The following is a 17152-nucleotide window of genomic DNA, read 5'->3' on the forward strand; positions in this document are numbered from 1 at the left end:
TCTGCAGCAGGATATGTAGACATTTCCCCAAATCCTGGCATCATTGTTGCCACACAGATAGCCCCACAAGCAGTCAGGCCTGGTCCTGGTTGCGGACCAGCAACAGCTGTTGAGTTAGGCTCATTTGAGATGAGCCAACCTTCAGCTGCCATAGTCTATGACCAGCCACTGGGCTGAAAGGCATTCAATAACTGGAACACCAGCTCAAAAAAGGGCCAGGGCACTCAGTTTTAATCTTCACTGCAAGAGCACATAAATACATAACCAAAACAGTACAGATAACCAGTGTGAAATACAGCAGGAATCAGATGGTGCGGTGCCTCATCTGTGCTTAGTTAATTAATCTTTGATTGTCCTTAGTGTTCCCGGGCCTGCGAATGGGCCTGGAAGAGGGAAAACAGCTATCCCTTTCACTCCTGGCATCTTTCCAGCTGGCAGCTACAAGAGTTGCTGCAAACAGCAGCATCTGGCTCAGATAATGATGCCCACACAGTTGATTAGCCGACACTCACCATCTGGCCTCTTGGAGCAAAACGTGGGCAATAGACAACAGCCGAGCTGCTGCTGTAGACTGGCCATGCAGAGCCTGATGGCGACAATACAATAACAAAGGCTTTTCATGTGTGAGGCAAGGGGAGAAAGTTACAGGAAATTAATTCTAAAGATCCTGGCTTGAGGTGACATAAACCATGAGTATTTTATATTAAAACTGCAAACCAATATAGAGTTCACCTCACATCCCCCACCAACTTACACGTACAATCCGAGCAGAGTGACAGTGAACAAATTAGTACCACAAATGAATGCCATCTGCGACCTAAAAATCAGACTATTCTGTAAGATTAAAAGAAAATTCACATTAATAAGTTCAACATTTGTGAAGAGAAGGTGAGGCTCTGATGCAAATGCGAGTTTAATCTGAAGCTCCTTGTGGGCAGACAAGCTGCTAGCTGTCCCAACTTTTACATGATCACTGCAGTTAAAACATGGACAGCAAATACAGCGGCCAGTTTTTTTTTGGCATTAGATGGCAGTGTCCCAGAAATGGAAACAGCACCCAAAAACTCCGAGACATTAAAGAATGAGGATATGACATCATGCTGGGGGATACACATTTCACCTCTGGAATCTCGCTTCAAATCCAGACCCAACAGTGAGTTACTTTGAAAATCATTTTGAGTTAGCTGCTCTGATGCGAAACATCTGTTTGCGTGTTCAGTGCAAGCATGAATTCGGAACACAAAATGGCACTTTAAAGTGCTACACTGAGCAGAGAGAGCGAGAGCGAGAGCGAGGTTTGATTGTCACTCAGATTCCAGAACACTTAGGGAACAATTCCAGGTTCGAGCGCCTCAGCTCCCAGCCGTTCCCAGCATTTAAACCTTTGGAATAAATGTCAAAGACTCTCCCCATTCAATGAAGTGGACCACCCTCTTGCTGCCCGTTTGTTCTTTGGAAAGTTTAAAAATCAACACACTGGATCACAAAATTCAAAACACCACAGCCTAATTTTCATACCATTTTAATAAGTGAATAAATATAAAGAGAATTAAAAAGAAACATCATTTCTCCCAAGTGCAGTTATTTAAAAATGAAACACATTGTTCATCCTGGCTTGAGTTTGGTACAAAAACAGGAATCCAAAAATGGAACCACCATCAATAAATTGAGCAGAGTCTGGCTTTACAATTCAATAGCTCCCGCACAATTAGACAGTATTGTTGGAATTTAAAAGGATTATTGGTGAGAAACAAAGTACTGGTTTAGGTGGCTGAGAGGGAGAAAGGGAGAGAGAAGTGAATACACTGAGGTTGCAGATGCAGCTCACTTTGGAAGAGAAACTAGGCAGATTTACATAGTAGACATGTGCAACAAATTCACACTTAGACTCAGAGAATGGGGCACTGTTTCCATTCACAAAAAGAATGTTGATTTTGCCCAATTGAAACGTGCACAAAAAACATTAAATTAGGAGTGGATCCAAAAACTTTAAAAATGTTCTCCCCGCTTCTTCCACCTTAGAGCAGTGGACATCCTGCATTGATAAAAAGAACTGCAGCAGTGATATTTGCCAGCTGATCTCACCCAAGGAGGGGGAACCTGCTTTGTTTTGAGATCAAGACAAAGAAAAACTGTCCTGCAGGTCAAGCAAGATTTTTCTGTCAAGACACTTCAGCCCAAAAACCTACTACCTAACACTTGGATTCCCAATTCACTTCCCAAGCAGAATCCCAAAATCAGCCAATTCCCAGAAAGATACCAGAACATTAAAAAATGCAAATAAAATTTGAAATGTTTGTACCAAAGTCCAGTTAGTTCACAATGCACTGCAATTAATAAATAAGAATTCATACAAGTTGCCTGAAGCATCAAATATCTGAGAAACTGCCTTCAGTTGGCTCAGAGATTATAATCAATAAGTTTTAACTCAAATTCCAAAACACCTAGGGAACAATTCCAGGTTCAACCACCTCAGCTCCCAGCCCTTCCCAGCATTTAAACCTTTGTGATAAATGCTAAGCCTCTCCCCATTCAATGAAGTGGACCATCCTCTTGCTGCCTGTTTGTTCTTTGGAAAGTTTAAAATCAACACACTGGACGACAAAATTCAAAACACCACAGCCTAATTTTCATACCGTTTTAATAAGTGAATAAAGAGAATTAAAAAGAAACATCATTTTTCCCAAGTGCAGTTACTTAAAAACAAAACACAGGAGTGAACAGGCAGAATTATGGACAATGGTGCGGAGGGGAAAAAAAAAAGGAGAAACTTTTAATAAATTGTAACCACGTGAGTTGTAAAGCTTTCACGCCAAGATTCCAGAATTGTATTCCATCTTTTAAACTTAATCTGGAGATCACAGAGCAGTTTAACATGAGGGGGAATGAAGTAGACAAGAGTGGGTTCAATTTGACAAGTAGTGTTTGCACGTTGGAGGCAGGAGGAATAATGAGTTTTAAACTTAAATGGACACTCAGCTGCTACATGTAGCTGGGCCAAAGAGGTGAATAGCACTTTTGTGTGTGCTGCAGTGATGTCAAGTGCTTTAGAACCGAGTCAAATGGGAATTACATGCAATTAAGGAGAGAAGACAGTCACACAAAAACCACTTGTGAATAAATTATTTGAAATGGTAGGGTAAAAGCAGTCACGTGCCTCTTTTGGTAAAAAAGGAGGACAGACCAGAAATAAGTATTCAAAAAGTTAAGCACAGTGGAACACATATTGGCCTCCCCCATGAAGTGAATTACCATGAAATAATTAGTGTTGGAGGGAGAAAGTCACCCTTTTAAAATGAGGGACACAGTCATACATCACTATTATCATTGTGCATGTTACTAGATTTAATGAAAGCTGAGCGGGAAGATGTTGGTGGGGGTGTGGGGCAGGGGGTGATTGGGAATGACAAATGTTTCACAAGATTGAAAGACCAATAACTGGCATGGGCATTGAAAAAAAGAAAGAAAAAAAAGAAAAAGAAAAGAAGAGATTGGGATATACACCTGCCCTGTCGTTTCCTGCTGGAAAGGAGGGGTTAGGAATTGAGGCAAAAAAAAAATAAAATCGACAGGCAACCTGCTAGACACCCATTCCCCATCAGTGCCAAAATGGCGATTCAGTCATCAGTCTCCTTGCCAAGCTTTATTCAACTTTAAAAATCACAATGCTGTAAACACAGTTTAATTGTCAGGGATAGAGGCAAAGTCCTCTCAGGAAAATGTCTGTTTGTCAAATGAACTGCTGAAGCAGCAGGTTTGAAATAGGAGGTATGACCATCTGGATTTAGCAAGAGGTGGATTGGGAGAATGGAGATACGATTCCGCACCTTCTCAATTTAAAAGAAAAAGGGGGCTCACAATGCCCCCTTGGGGCATTCAGTCTTGCCAGCAGGAATGTTCAGTGGTCCCTGTAAAGATTGGTCTGGATTTCTCCCAACTCACGAAGAACGTGATGGCGTTCAATTTGAAGAACCTTCTCCATCAAATAAAGGTTTATGGTGCAGGGCCTGTTGTTGCCATCTGTTAGGATTTTATTGATTAAGAGCACAATGCTCTTTCTGAAGCTGTTGAGCACATTGCCAGTCTCAGATCAAAAATTTATTCCTTTGTACAAAGCACGATCAGCTCATTGCAAGAAGAGGTAGAATTTCCACCAAATAGATCACCCTTGTCACTGGATTCGAACAGGATTTGAAGCCAGTATACGGACAGAATTAACCCCAGAATCTCTGGTGTCCTGTCAAGTGACCGAGTGCTTGTAGGGAACCAGCACAGCCAATGGCATAACGCCCCTTTCTGCAGTCTCCTCCCTGGTATCAGCTCCGATAGAGATGAAGGCTCTGCAATAGCAAGTGACCTTTCAGAATGCCTTTAAACATCTTCAGGTTTCTCTCCTGGACCATCGGTTGTTCCATCTTCCCGACACTGCACTCCACTAATGGCAGGCCTGCCGTCCATGAAGGCAGTGGGACATAAACAGGGAAGTTAGCATTGGGATAATTCATCCACCCATTTATTTCAGACTCTTCAGATCTGCATGGAACTAGCAGAGAGAGAGAGACAGTGGGAATGTAACAGAGCTGGAATTGGCAAGAAATGGGTGGATAAACTCAAGGGAGAACCTTACGCTGCAGGGAGGTAAATTCCAGGACCTAAGGGATCCAAGTAAATAGGGAAAATGTTCACATCTCACAAAACATGCACAGATCGATCAGACTAGATCCTTGGGTGCCACACACAGATAATAAGTAAACTCCTTCAGTTGGCTGCTGTTTTGACGTTGGCACCAACTCAAGATGGCTTTAGGTTCTCGAAGCTCTTCTCTACTCCATCTTCATACTGTGGGGGAGGGGTAAGTGGCTCCAGGTTGACCACTGTGCTGCTTAGGTTGCTCAAGTGGAGTCTGAAATTCTTGAGGTGCGACTTGTCCGACAGAATCCGGCGAATCCTCTTTGAGCTGAATCGCCGGCCTGGGCGGGCGGACGCTTGTCCGTTCCCCGGCTGTGCAGCGGCACTCGGCCCTGGATCCTCGGCCGCAGACGACACGACGCCAACGTCCACCAGCGACTCGTAAGAGGGAAGGGCAGCCATAGTTTGGTCCCCCAGAGTGGCCTCAGCATCTCCTCCTGGCTGGAAGGATTCTCCTTGCATGACCTCATCGTAACTTGGCACCGCCAACTGCTCGCTGAGGTCTGGGGCACTGCAAAAAAAGATAAAACCATTATGTGATCAATTGTCTAGAGCAAGGACTTCCATCAGCAGCTCAGACCTGTTTTTGCTGATACCCCTCCATTGCTGGCAGCGATTTGGAAATGGGCTCATCCTCAAATCTCTCTAGCATTGACAGCCGCACCTTCAGGCCCCGAAACTGAGGAACCCACCCTTCGTCAAAACCTGCCCCTTAGACCAAACTTTTGGTCATCTGACCGAATGCAGCATTTCGGAAGGCACCATCCTATTAAAAAGTTGTTGTTGGATACATCCCAAAGCCACACAGTCTCTTACCTGCAGTTTGTAAGATAGGCAAATTAAGAGGGAATATTGTATTTGAACCTTGACATTCCCAGCCTACCCTGGGGCACCATCCATACAACTCAGAACAGGTAGCTCAGAGACACCTGGTGCTATGGGTATACCATTCGTTTGAGAGAGTGTGTGTGGACCAACACAGCTGCAGTTCCTGGCGTGTGCGCGCCAGCTCACTACAATGCACAAGGTGCTGTTTACAAAAGGTCATTGCTGTAGTGTCCTATTCTTGAGGACAGTGGCAACGAAAACAGAAATTGCTGGCAAAATAGAACGCTGCTGTGGCAGGGGGGGGAAAAGAGTTAACATTGACCCCCATGGCTCTTCAGAACTGAAGCGAGAAAAATGTGGTATTTATGCTGAAAATGTGCCTTCCCATTTCATGTGTCTGTCTTTGAGCTCTATGTCTGTCAATCTGCTCACCTCTCTCCTCCCTTCCCTTTTCCGCAACCCCCCACCCCCTTGACACTCACAACCTTGTCTTCAGCACAAATAGCACATTTTCCCAGCTGCTATCAGTTCTGAAGAGGAGTCGCTGGACTCAAACCGTTTACAACTTTCTCTCCACAGATATTGCCAGACCTGCTGAGCTTCGCCAGTAATTTGTTTCAGATTTCTAGCATCTGCAGTCCTTGTCTTATTGTAGGACAATGCAGGTCCAGCATGGCAAAGGAAACCCACCTCCTGCTTTAATGAATTTAGTTTGGATATAGTTTGTTGCACGTTTGCAACTGGTGACACAATAAACTGTGTACAATAGCTACCGTTGCAAATGGAGGTGGCCCTGGATGTTATGAACAAAACAGCAGGCCATTCAGCCCTTTGAGCCTGCTCCACCATTCAACAAGATCACGGCTGATCTGATTAACCATGACTCTACATTCCTGCGTATCTCCAGTAGCAGCTTGAACTCCCTCAAGGCCTAATGATCCCAGAGATATTAACAGTGCCTTCTTGTGTGGGCAATGGTTAGTTATACAGCAATCTACACTTTAGCAGCCATTCACAAAATAAAAAAGTGGATTGGGAAGCTTCAATTTCTGCCAACTGTCAAAAGGTGCTTTTGCAACTGACAGGGATTCAGTTCAGCCCCAACATAGCGCCAGTGTGCAGGGAGCGAGAGAGGCAAGTCTGTGTTGTGCTCTGTACCAGTGAATCCAGTCTTCCTCACAAACAAACATCACTGTTAGTGGGATAAATTTAACCCAGCTGGTCGCCTGGGGAAGGCTGCCACTCAACAAGCATAGGGGGTGGTTGGGGGGGGGGGGGGGGGGGGAGTAGAAGAGGGGGGAAAAAAAAAAGAGAGGGAAGTGAGGGGGTCAAGGAACAAAAAAAAAGTTCAAAAAATTATACAGTGCATTTCCTGGTCAAAATAACTGAAGCACTTTGAAGGCTACATCACCAATGTAGGCACATCATCCCTCAAAACAGCAAGGCAACCACTTTTTGATGGCGTGGAAGGAATCAGGTCACTGGTAGAAATTCCTGTTGTTCAGGTCACACCTAAAAAGACTTTTAGCAAGTGACAAGGCCTCGGTTTTGATGTTTCTGATACAAAAAAGAGAGAGAGAGAGAGAGAGAGAGAGAGAGCGGGGGATAAAGATAAATAAGTCATGCCTACACAGGAGTAAATATTTTGAAGTGGAGAGACAAAGTTAGTCAAGTTTCAAAAGAAAACGATAAAACCTGAAGAGCTCACCACAAAGGTTATCGAAATGCAGAGAATTAGATCTTCCCGGCAGTGATTTCTACCGAAACCCATCTACTGTTTCCGAGCCAACTTCAAGAAAATGCTATTTGTTGGCATGGCCATGGAAATCAGATAACCTGCATGAAAACTAGCAAAATATTTGGACTGGTGTTGATAAAAATCAGCGCAAGAGGAATATAGCAACTCCCAGCAATGACTCAGTAGCTAGTAACATAGCACATTTTGTGGAACAGAATGAAGCAAGACGGAGGAAACCCCAGGTTGCAATGCTCCTCAAACACCCTCTAATGTCACTCAGCACTGTTAAAGGTTGGAGTCCGTAATCAGAGTTACCACAACAATATCACAGAACAAAGGGCTCATGTTTCCTTTCCTGTTCTATGCACACCCCTTTCCTGGGTTCACGGTCAAAGTACAGCCAGAGCTGATACGTGGCTTTTGCTGCATTAGATCTCACTCGCACTGGCACTGCTCTGAGCTGTGACCAAGCAGAGCCCGGACAGCGAGTACAGGGAAGGCAGCAGCTGGGGCAAGAACACAGGTGTGTCAGTATGTCGTCGTTGACACAGCCATCAGAATATTTTCATCCCAAATGGATTTCCCTATTCCCAAAATGTCTGTTTCTTCTGTGGGTGATGCACATATAGTTGTACGTGCCCAGACGATGATGGGTAAGTGGAGCATTGAGGAGGAGCTCGATGCCATCCTCCCCACCCAGCTTCTCTACTCAAGCACATGTTAAAAATGGAGACACTGGATAACAGCAGAGTGGGACACCCACACAGGTGACAGTCATCCAATTGTGGCCACTTTAACACACAGTCCAACAACATAGCCAACAGATGTTAATTCAGCCTGAAGGCGTCTGACCAGATCTTGAGTCAACACCATGTGTGCAGACATGCCGAGGGCACACTCCTGATCACAGTCACCCCACTTACACTGTTTTCCTGCCGTAACTCAATGGTCCATGTCTTGGGCGAGGGGGGCACAGTATAAAGATAGAGGATAGAAGCAGAGACAAGCTGAAAACTGTCCATTTAGTGTCCAAGTGTGCAGCTTCCAGCAAAAAAAATAGAAAGAGATTCGACTAGCGATCCAGAGACAAATTCAAATCCCTCTCACCGAGAAAAGTCTGTTTCTCAATATGGGACAAACACTACTCTCTTTAATAAATTATTAAACTACCACCTTGCTGTCAAATCCCAAATAGGCTCACTACCATCCATGCTGGGATGAAATCCACCATCTACATCCTCAGGCCTGCAAGTAACTCCAAACTCTCAATGTGCTGGTCTCTTAACTGCACTGTAAAAAAGGGCTAAGCAAAAAATATTGCAACAAACAAACAAACACAGCATTGAGACTGTACTGACACAGATAGGAGTGGCAGCTCTGGATAAAGCTCAGCACCATCTGAAAGGCAAATTATTCTGAACAATAAACACTGGCCCAACCAGTACTACTCGCAAATCAAGAATGTGTAAATAATATAGTCACTGGATCGCAATTACTCTCAGGTGATATGCTCTGAATGCTTCCCTGTAATACAACACACAGTGGTAAAACGCAGGTGGCGGTGACAATGGTGTAAACTATTCGCAGCATTAGAACTGGGCCGAACACTCCACGTGGGTCCAGGCCAAGAATTGCTGAGGGCAGTGGGGGGTGGTGTTGAAAGAGAACACTACCCTCTTCATGGCAAAGGGAAACTAATAAAAGAAATCAGAAGTCCTGGTGCAATAGTAAAATCACCAGTAATCCAGAGCCCCAGGTTAATGCGCTGTGGTCATGGGTTCAAATCTCACCATGGCAGCTGGTGCGGCTAGAATTCAATGTTTACAATTTATACAAATGATTTAGACGAGTGGGGGCGGGGGGGGGGGGGTGGAAAAACGGGCACGAGCGACTCTATGCTGCCCTGGAGCGACAGTGATTTCACCCTTACAAGGTGAGGAAAATGTGACCTTGTCCACCTTGCAGAACAGAATGGAATATAAAAAAGTTGCAATATTTTGCAACTGTTGTAGAGAGTCAGTTAGGCCACATCCGGAATTCTGTGCAGTTTTAGTATGTTTATTGAAAGGACATTAAAAAAAGTGATAATATAAACTTCAGAACTTTAATAACTGTTCGTGGATTGAATGAATCAAAAAGATGAATTGCTGTGCATGGAAAGCCACAATAACACTGTCGGAATAAACTATTAAAAAGACAAGGACAAACTTGTACAGGAATTGAAAGCAATTCTCCATATCTAGCAAAATGTAGGGGGAATGGAGGCTATGTGAATGAAACTGCTTTAAACACCCATTTGATAAACTTGGTGCTTTATTGCCAAAAAGGACAAGGATTGCCAACTCAAGTTGGCACTCCCCACTTGCCTGGGTGAGCGAAGCTCCAACAACACTCAAGAAGCTCAACACCATCTAGGTCAAAAAGCAGCCCACCCATAAACATTCATACCCTCCACCACCAACGCACAGCATGCACCATTGACAAGACGCAAAGCAGCAACTCATCAAGGCTTCTTTAACAACCCCACAACCACTTCAACCTAGGCGATTATTCCTTTATGTCTCTAATTCGAAATTCTGAACTTTGCTCTGAATGGCAGTGGTTCAAGGCAGGAACTTGCCACCACTTTGGGGCAATTAGGGACAGACAATAAACATAGGGTTCAATCAGAGATGCCCACATCCCACAAGTAAAAGGAACTTATTTGGATTTCCATCAAGCTGGCCCTGGGAAATTACCGCACACTTTATGTAAAAACATTGAAAATGTTCACTCAAATCCCTCCCGCATTCCAAGAGACACAAAGAAAAAAAATCTAGATAAACAAAAAGGAGAGACCATTAGGGGGTCCAAGATAATGAAATGAGAGGCTGGATGAACACAGCAGGCCAAGCAGCATCTCAGGAGCACAAAAGCTGACGTTTCGGGCCTAGACCCTAGGATGAAGGGTCTAGGCCCGAAACGTCAGCTTTTGTGCTCCTGAGATGCTGCTTGGCCTGCTGTGTTCATCCAGCCTCACATTTCATTATCTTGGATTCTCCAGCATCTGCAGTTCCTATTATCTCTGAGACCATTAGGGGGTCCACAGCTTTTGACCCAAAGTCGGAATTAGTTGAAAACAAGCCCCATCACCCTGGAGCTGTGCTGTCACAAAAAGTGGCCACTCAGCGGTTAGCACTGCTGCCTCACAGCACCAGGGACCCAGGTTCGATTCCAGCCTCAGTTGGCTGCATGGAGTTTGCACATTCTCCATGTCTGCGAGGGTTTCCTCTGGGTGCCTCCCATCGTCCAGAGATGTGCAGATTAGGTGGATTTTATTCGTTTTGTGGGATGTGGGCATCACTGGCTAGCCAGCATTTCTTGCCCAACCCTAGTTACCCTTGAGAAGGTGAGGGGGAGCTGCCTTCAAGAACTGCTGCAATCCACCTGCTGTGGGCTGAATCTCACTGCCCTTAGGGAGGGAATTCCACGATTTTGACCCAGCGACTGTGAAGGAACTGTGATATATTGCCAAGTCAGGCTGCTTGGAGGGGAGCTCGAAAGGTGGTGGTGCTCCCATACCTCTGCTGCCCTTGTCCTTCTAGATGGAAGTGGTTGTGGGTTTGGAAGGCGCTATCTGAGGATCTTTGGCAAATTTCTGCAGTGCATCTTATAGAGAGTACACACTGCTGCAACTGAGCGTTGGTGGTGGAGGGAATGGAAGTGGTGCCAATCAAGCGGGCTGCTTTTTCTTGGATGGTGTCAAGCTCCTTGAGTGTTGTTCGAGCTGCCCCCATCCCAGGCAAGTGGGGAGTATTCCATCACATTCCTGACTTGTGCCTTGTAGATGATGGACAGGCTTTGGGGAGTTACTCGCTGCAGTATTCCTAGCTTCTGACTTGCTCTTGTGGCCAGCGTTTATGTGGAGAGTCCAGCTGAGTTTCTGACCAATGATAATTTCCAGAAATTTAATAGTGGGGGATTCAGTGATGGGAACACTATTGAATGTCAAGGGATGGTGGTTAGATTGTATCCGACTGGTGATGGTCATAACCCCGCATTTGTGTGGCACGAATGTTACTTGCCAGTTGTCAGCCTAAGCCTGGATATTGTTCAGATCTTGTTGCATTCGAACATGGACTGCTTCAGTATCTCAGGAGTCATGAATGGTGCTGAACATTGGCAAACATCCCCACTTCTGAACTTATGATGGACGGAAGGTCATTGATGAGGCAGCTGAAGACGGTTGGGCTGAGGACACTACCCTGAGAACCTCCTGCAGCGATGTCCTGGAGCTGAGACGACTGACCTCCAAACCATCTTCACCACTGGGAGGGGGGAGAAGGAGGAGGGGGGGGGGGGGGGGAGAGAGAAGGAGGAGGGGGGGGGAGAGAGAAGGAGGAGGGGGGGGGGGAGAGAGAAGGAGGAGGGGGGGGGGGAGAGAAGGAGGAGGGGGGGGGGGGAGAGAAGGAGGAGGGGGGGGGGGAGAGAAGGAGGAGGGGGGGGAAAGAGAAGGAGGAGGGGGGGGAAAGAGAAGGAGGAGGGGGGGAAAGAGAAGGAGGAGGGGGGGGAAAGAGAAGGAGGAGGGGGGGGGAAAAGAGAAGGAGGGGGGGGGAAGAGAAGGAGGAGGGGGGGGGAAGAGAAGGAGGAGGGGGGGAAGAGAAGGAGGAGGGGGGGGGAAGAGAAGGAGGAGGGGGGGGAAGAGAAGGAGGAGGGGGGGGAAGAGAAGGAGGAGGGGGGGGGAAGAGAAGGAGGAGGGGGGGGAGAGAAGGAGGAGGGGGGGGAAAGAGAAGGAGGAGGGGGGGGAGAGAAGGAGGAGGGGGGGGGGAAGAGAAGGAGGAGGGGGGGGAAGAGAAGGAGGAGGGGGGGGGAAGAGAAGGAGGAGGGGGGGGGGGAAGAGAAGGAGGAGGGGGGGGGAGAGAAGGAGGAGGGGGGGGAGAGAAGGAGGAGGGGGGGGAGAGAAGGAGGAGGGGGGGGAGAGAAGGAGGAGGGGGGGGAGAGAAGGAGGAGGGGGGGGAGAGAAGGAGGAGGGGGGGGAGAGAAGGAGGAGGGGGGGGAGAGAAGGAGGAGGGGGGGGGAGAGAAGGAGGAGGGGGGGGAGAGAAGGAGGAGGGGGGGGAGAGAAGGAGGAGGGGGGGGAGAGAAGGAGGAGGGGGGGGGAGAGAAGGAGGAGGGGGGGGGAGAGAAGGAGGAGGGGGGGGTGAGAAGGAGGAGGAGGAGGGGGGAGAAGGAGGAGGAGGAGGGGGGAGAAGGAGGTGGGGATTGCCCCCAATACCCATTGATTCCAGTTTTGCTAGGGCTCCTGGATGCCACACTTGGTCAAACGAAGCCTTGACATCAAGGGCTGTCACTCTGGAATTCAGCTCTTTGGTCAGTGTTTGAACCAAGGCTGTAATGAGGTCAGGAGCTGAGTGGCCCTGGCAGAACCCAAACTGGGCATCACTGAGCAGGTGCTCTTGATAGCACTGTCGATAACACCTTCCACTTTACTGATGATCATGGCTGGACTGGTGCTGTGGTACTTGGTTCAATTTGTCCTGCTTTTTAAACATGTACAGAACATACTGGAGCAATTTTCCACATTGTTGGGTAGATACCAGTGTTGTAACTGTACTGGAACAGCTTGGCTAGGGGAGCAACAAGTTCTGGAGCACCAGTCTTCAGTACTATTGCTATACTAAATTACCCACTGTGCCCAGGGATGTGGAGGCTAGGTGGATTAGCCGTGGGAAACGAGGGGGTGCAGGCTTGATGGGCTGAATGGCCGGTTTCCGCACTGTCGGGATTCTATGAAGGACTGCCATGAAGAAGAATTTAAGGAGTTAAGCACAGGAAAGCTGCTTGTCTCCAAACAGACAGTTAGAGCCAAAACGTAACCAGGAACAACAGAAGCTACATCTGATTAGAAGCTAAGTTGCAGACTTCCAGTAACTTGGATGAAAAGAACTTAAGAAATCAGTATCACAGGCCCAAAAAGATGAAAAACTGTATAAGAATCAAACACCAGAAGAATTCTCTTTAGCAGAACTTCAAATGAATAACACTAAGGATTGAACCCCACACACTTCCAGACACAGACACTGGTGGTAGAATCTGGCTGAGTTCCACCATTAAATCAACTAAAAGCCAAGGCGGGTTGGGTTTAACTTGCTTCAGGGTCTTATTTTTGTTACTACATGCAATAAAGTTTGAATCATTGTTTCGGTACCTGATTTCTGAATAATAAAAGGTAACTTATGGAGGACTTACCCACAACAATGCAAAAGAATTCCTCGGGTGAGAGACATACTTTACAAACAATGACTGGGCAGACTGGGGCTGTATCCACTGGAGCTCAGCAGAATGAAAAACTACTTATTTAAACATGGACCATCATTAAATGGAGTTGACAGGGTGGGTGTAGAGACTAGAACTCAGGACGGGCAAGGAATCCTTTCTGGGTGCAATTAGAAAGATTTATTTTCTCTTTGAGGGTCATGAGTCGTTGAGGACTCTTGCCCAGAGAGCATTGCAGGTAGGGGGTCATTGATTACAAGGCAAAGGGAAGTGTCTTGCAGTCAGATTTTAAACAAACCAGGTAACCAGGATGTAGACCATGTGACCAGCAGCCAATCAGCCCTGGGAGAAGCATGCGGATAGAAGGATTTATGGCTAGATTTCTCGATCGAATCTGATGAACAAACCAATCTTAGATCTTCAAGTAAAACAGATTTCTGTGACAACCAGCGCTGTGAGGTATTTAAGTCAGAAATAAAACAGCATGGAAACAGACCCTTTAGTCCAACTCATCCATGCCAACCAGATATTCTAGGTAGATCTAGTCCCATTTGCAAGCATTTGGCCAATATCCTTCTAAACCCTTCGTATTCATACACCCATCCTAATGCCTTTCAGAGATAGTAGGAACTGCAGATGCTGGAAAATCTGAGATAACAAGGTGTAGAGCTGGATGAACACAGCAGGCCAAGCAGCAGAGGAGCAGGAAGGCTGATGTTTCGGGCCTTGAACTTTCATCAGAAATGAGGTGGGGAGGGGGGCGGAGAAAGGGGTTTCTGAAATAAATAGGGGCGGGGGGGGGGGGGGAAGAGTCGGATAGAAGATGGATAAAAGAGAAGATAGGTGGAGAGGAGACATACAGATCAAAGAAGCGGGGGTGGAACCAGTAAAAGGAGAGGGTAGGAGGGGAGTTAGGTCAGTCCAGGGGAGGACGGACAGGTCAAAGGGGTGGGAGGAGGGGATAGGCGGGATGAAGGACAGGTTAGGGAAGTGGGGACAAGCTGGACTAGTTTTGGGATGCGGTTGGGGGAAGAGGAGATTTTGAAGCTTGCAAAGTCCTCTTGATGCCTTTTAAAAAATGTCATACTCATACCAGCCTCCAACACTTCCTCTGGCAGCTCATCCCATACACGCACCACCCTCTGTGTGAAAACGTTGTCCCTTAGGTCCCTTTCAAATCTTTCCCCGCTCACCTTAAACCTCTATTTTTTGGACTGTCCTACCCTGAGGAAAAGATCTTAGCTATTCACCTATCCATGCCCCTCATGATTTTATCAATCTCGGTAAGGTTACCCCTCAACCAATGCTCCAGGAATAACAGCTCCAGCCGATACAGCCTCTCCCTATAGCTCAAACCCTGGCAACATCCTTGTAGATCTTTTCTGAACCCTTTCGAGTTTCACAACCCTCTTCCTATAGCCGGGAGACCTGGAGTGCATGCAATACTCCAAAAACAAAAGTGGCCGAACCAAAGTACTGTAGAGCTGCAACATGACCTCCCAAGTTCCACATTCAACATTCTGGCCAATAAAAGGCAAGCATATCAAAATGCCCAACCGATCAAGGTCCAGTTGTTCTGAAGTGACCTCCTTCACTGTACACTACACCTCCAATTTTAGTGTCATCTGCAAACTTACTAACCATATCTTCACATCCAAATCAATTATATAAAATGACAAAAAGCAGTGGGACTCAGCGCCGATCCTTGTGGCACACCCACTGGTCACAGGTCTCCAGTCTGAAAAGCAATCCTCCACCACCACCCTCTGTCTTCTATCTTTCAGCCAGTTCTGTATCCAGATGGCTAACTCTCCCTGTATTCCATGTGATCTAACCTTGCTAACCAGTCTCCCAAAGAACTGTGACAAATGCCCTACTGAAGTCCATATATGGCCTGAAGGGGGGGAAAAAGATAATAAAATTAGGCATGGGTGGAATGTGGAGTTGGTCACAGTGGTCTTATGAGTGGGAGAGCAGGGCATGAGGACCAAATGGCTAGAACTGTCTACAGATGGCTTCTGGGTTAGAGGTGGACTGGCTGAGGCAGCGTGACACCCAGTTAGGTAACTCGGTCACCATCTGGTCGAACATAGCTAATGATTTTGGATCAACATTGTGGAATTCCCATCCTAACATCATGGCAGGACTACCCAGGGCAGACGGACATGCAGCGGTTCAAGAAGGCAGCTCACCACCATCCTCTCAAGGGAAACTAGGGATGGTCAGCCAGTAACGCCAACATGCCATTAGAGAAATCCATTGGGCAGTGGTTTCATGTCCATTTGTAGCACAGGACCTTCAGAAGAGATGGGCAGGGGCAGTGTGTTCGGGAGGAAGGTTGCTGGAGGAAAAGGGAAGAGGAACGAAGGGAGAGCAACGCATTGGTAGTTAAAGAACCAAAAATATAGTGCACAACTGACTTGTCTGGTAGCATGGTTGACTCGCACGGAGCATTGGGTGCTTCCTCCTGTGTCCTGCGCCTCCTCTTTTCACGGACACTCAGACAGATCGATAGCAGCAGCAGGACCACTCCTCCAGCGCACAGTATGTAAGATACTTGTGACACTTTGGTCTTCGATTCTTCTGCAGTTGGCGAGCTACTGTTCCCACCCGAAGTGGCGTTGCCTTTCCCGAATCCTGGCACAACACTCCAGACCATCATGATGATTCCCAAGGCAAGCATGCCAACCCCCAGGGCGGTGAGGGCATACTGAGAGCCACTGGAATTTTCAGAGGCATGGACCCTCATGTACAGGAAGATGTCAGACTCCAAGGACAGGGGCTCAATCTTAGTTAGCTCTCGCCATTCCTGCAGCGATCGGAGAAGACAAATGTTCACCGATTCGTTTCGGTCCTTAACTCAAACCTGCAAAAAGGCATTTATGTTAGAAATTAGACAGAAAGGAAACTGGTGCAATTCGCAGTCCTCAAGAGAGCTTTTCTCTAATTCCCTAATTAACTAACTTGTTAATTTCTGAAAGGTCCTGACCCAAAATGTCAACTTGCCTGCTCCTCTGTGCTGCCTGGCCTGCCATATTCCTCCAGCTCCACACTGTTATCCCAGACTCCAGCATCGGCCATTCTTACTACCTCACAAAGAGCTTAACACAGAATGGATTACTCTCCAAAGTAGAGCACTCAATTGTTCGACAACCTCTGCATTGAATTTTCCAACAAACCCCACAAACAGAAGAATGAACGATGAGATTTATTTTCTTGTACACAGGAGGAATGGAGGCGGATCACATCACAACCTCAGGTTTTTCTTCAAATAGGGTCACAGGATCATTTAATGTGCAAATGGGGATTTCAATTTAGTGCTTCCCATTAAGGGCAACACCTCCGACTGCGTAATATTCCCTCCTCTCCTGCAAGAGAGTAGCAGCCTAGTGCTCACCTTGGAGGATTGAACCCAGAAGAGTGCATTCAACCAACTGAGCTAAAACTAACAAAATACATAAATGAAGACTCAAACATTCTTCAAATTTAAAAGACAAAAAGTAAAAAGGAACTGGGTTAAATGAATCCCGGAATTGCTACCTCTTGAAACACTGTCTGAACATGCAATGCCTAATCTTTCAACTTATTTAAATTGAACAAAAAATTCCTGGAGAAGCTCAACAGGTCTGGCAGCATCTGTGAA

At 46.7% G+C, this 17152-nt stretch overlaps 1 protein-coding gene across 1 annotated transcript in view; it reads right to left on the minus strand.

The window, feature by feature from the left end:
- Positions 1-1505: 1505 nt before the first annotated feature.
- The window catches only part of tmem51a (transmembrane protein 51a), a 42761-nt gene continuing 27114 nt past the window's right edge, over positions 1506-17152 (minus strand). Inside the window, exons 2-3 of the mRNA XM_048561214.2 lie at positions 15930-16375; positions 1506-5200 (exon numbers count right to left, since the gene is read on the minus strand). Of these exons, the coding sequence (XP_048417171.2) occupies positions 4792-5200; positions 15930-16258 (738 nt within the window). The 5' untranslated portion in view covers positions 16259-16375 and the 3' untranslated portion in view covers positions 1506-4791. The remainder of the gene's footprint in view (positions 5201-15929; positions 16376-17152) is intronic.

This window comes from Stegostoma tigrinum, chromosome 28 (assembly GCF_030684315.1).
Source record: "Stegostoma tigrinum isolate sSteTig4 chromosome 28, sSteTig4.hap1, whole genome shotgun sequence".
NCBI classification, from domain to species: domain Eukaryota; kingdom Metazoa; phylum Chordata; class Chondrichthyes; order Orectolobiformes; family Stegostomatidae; genus Stegostoma; species Stegostoma tigrinum.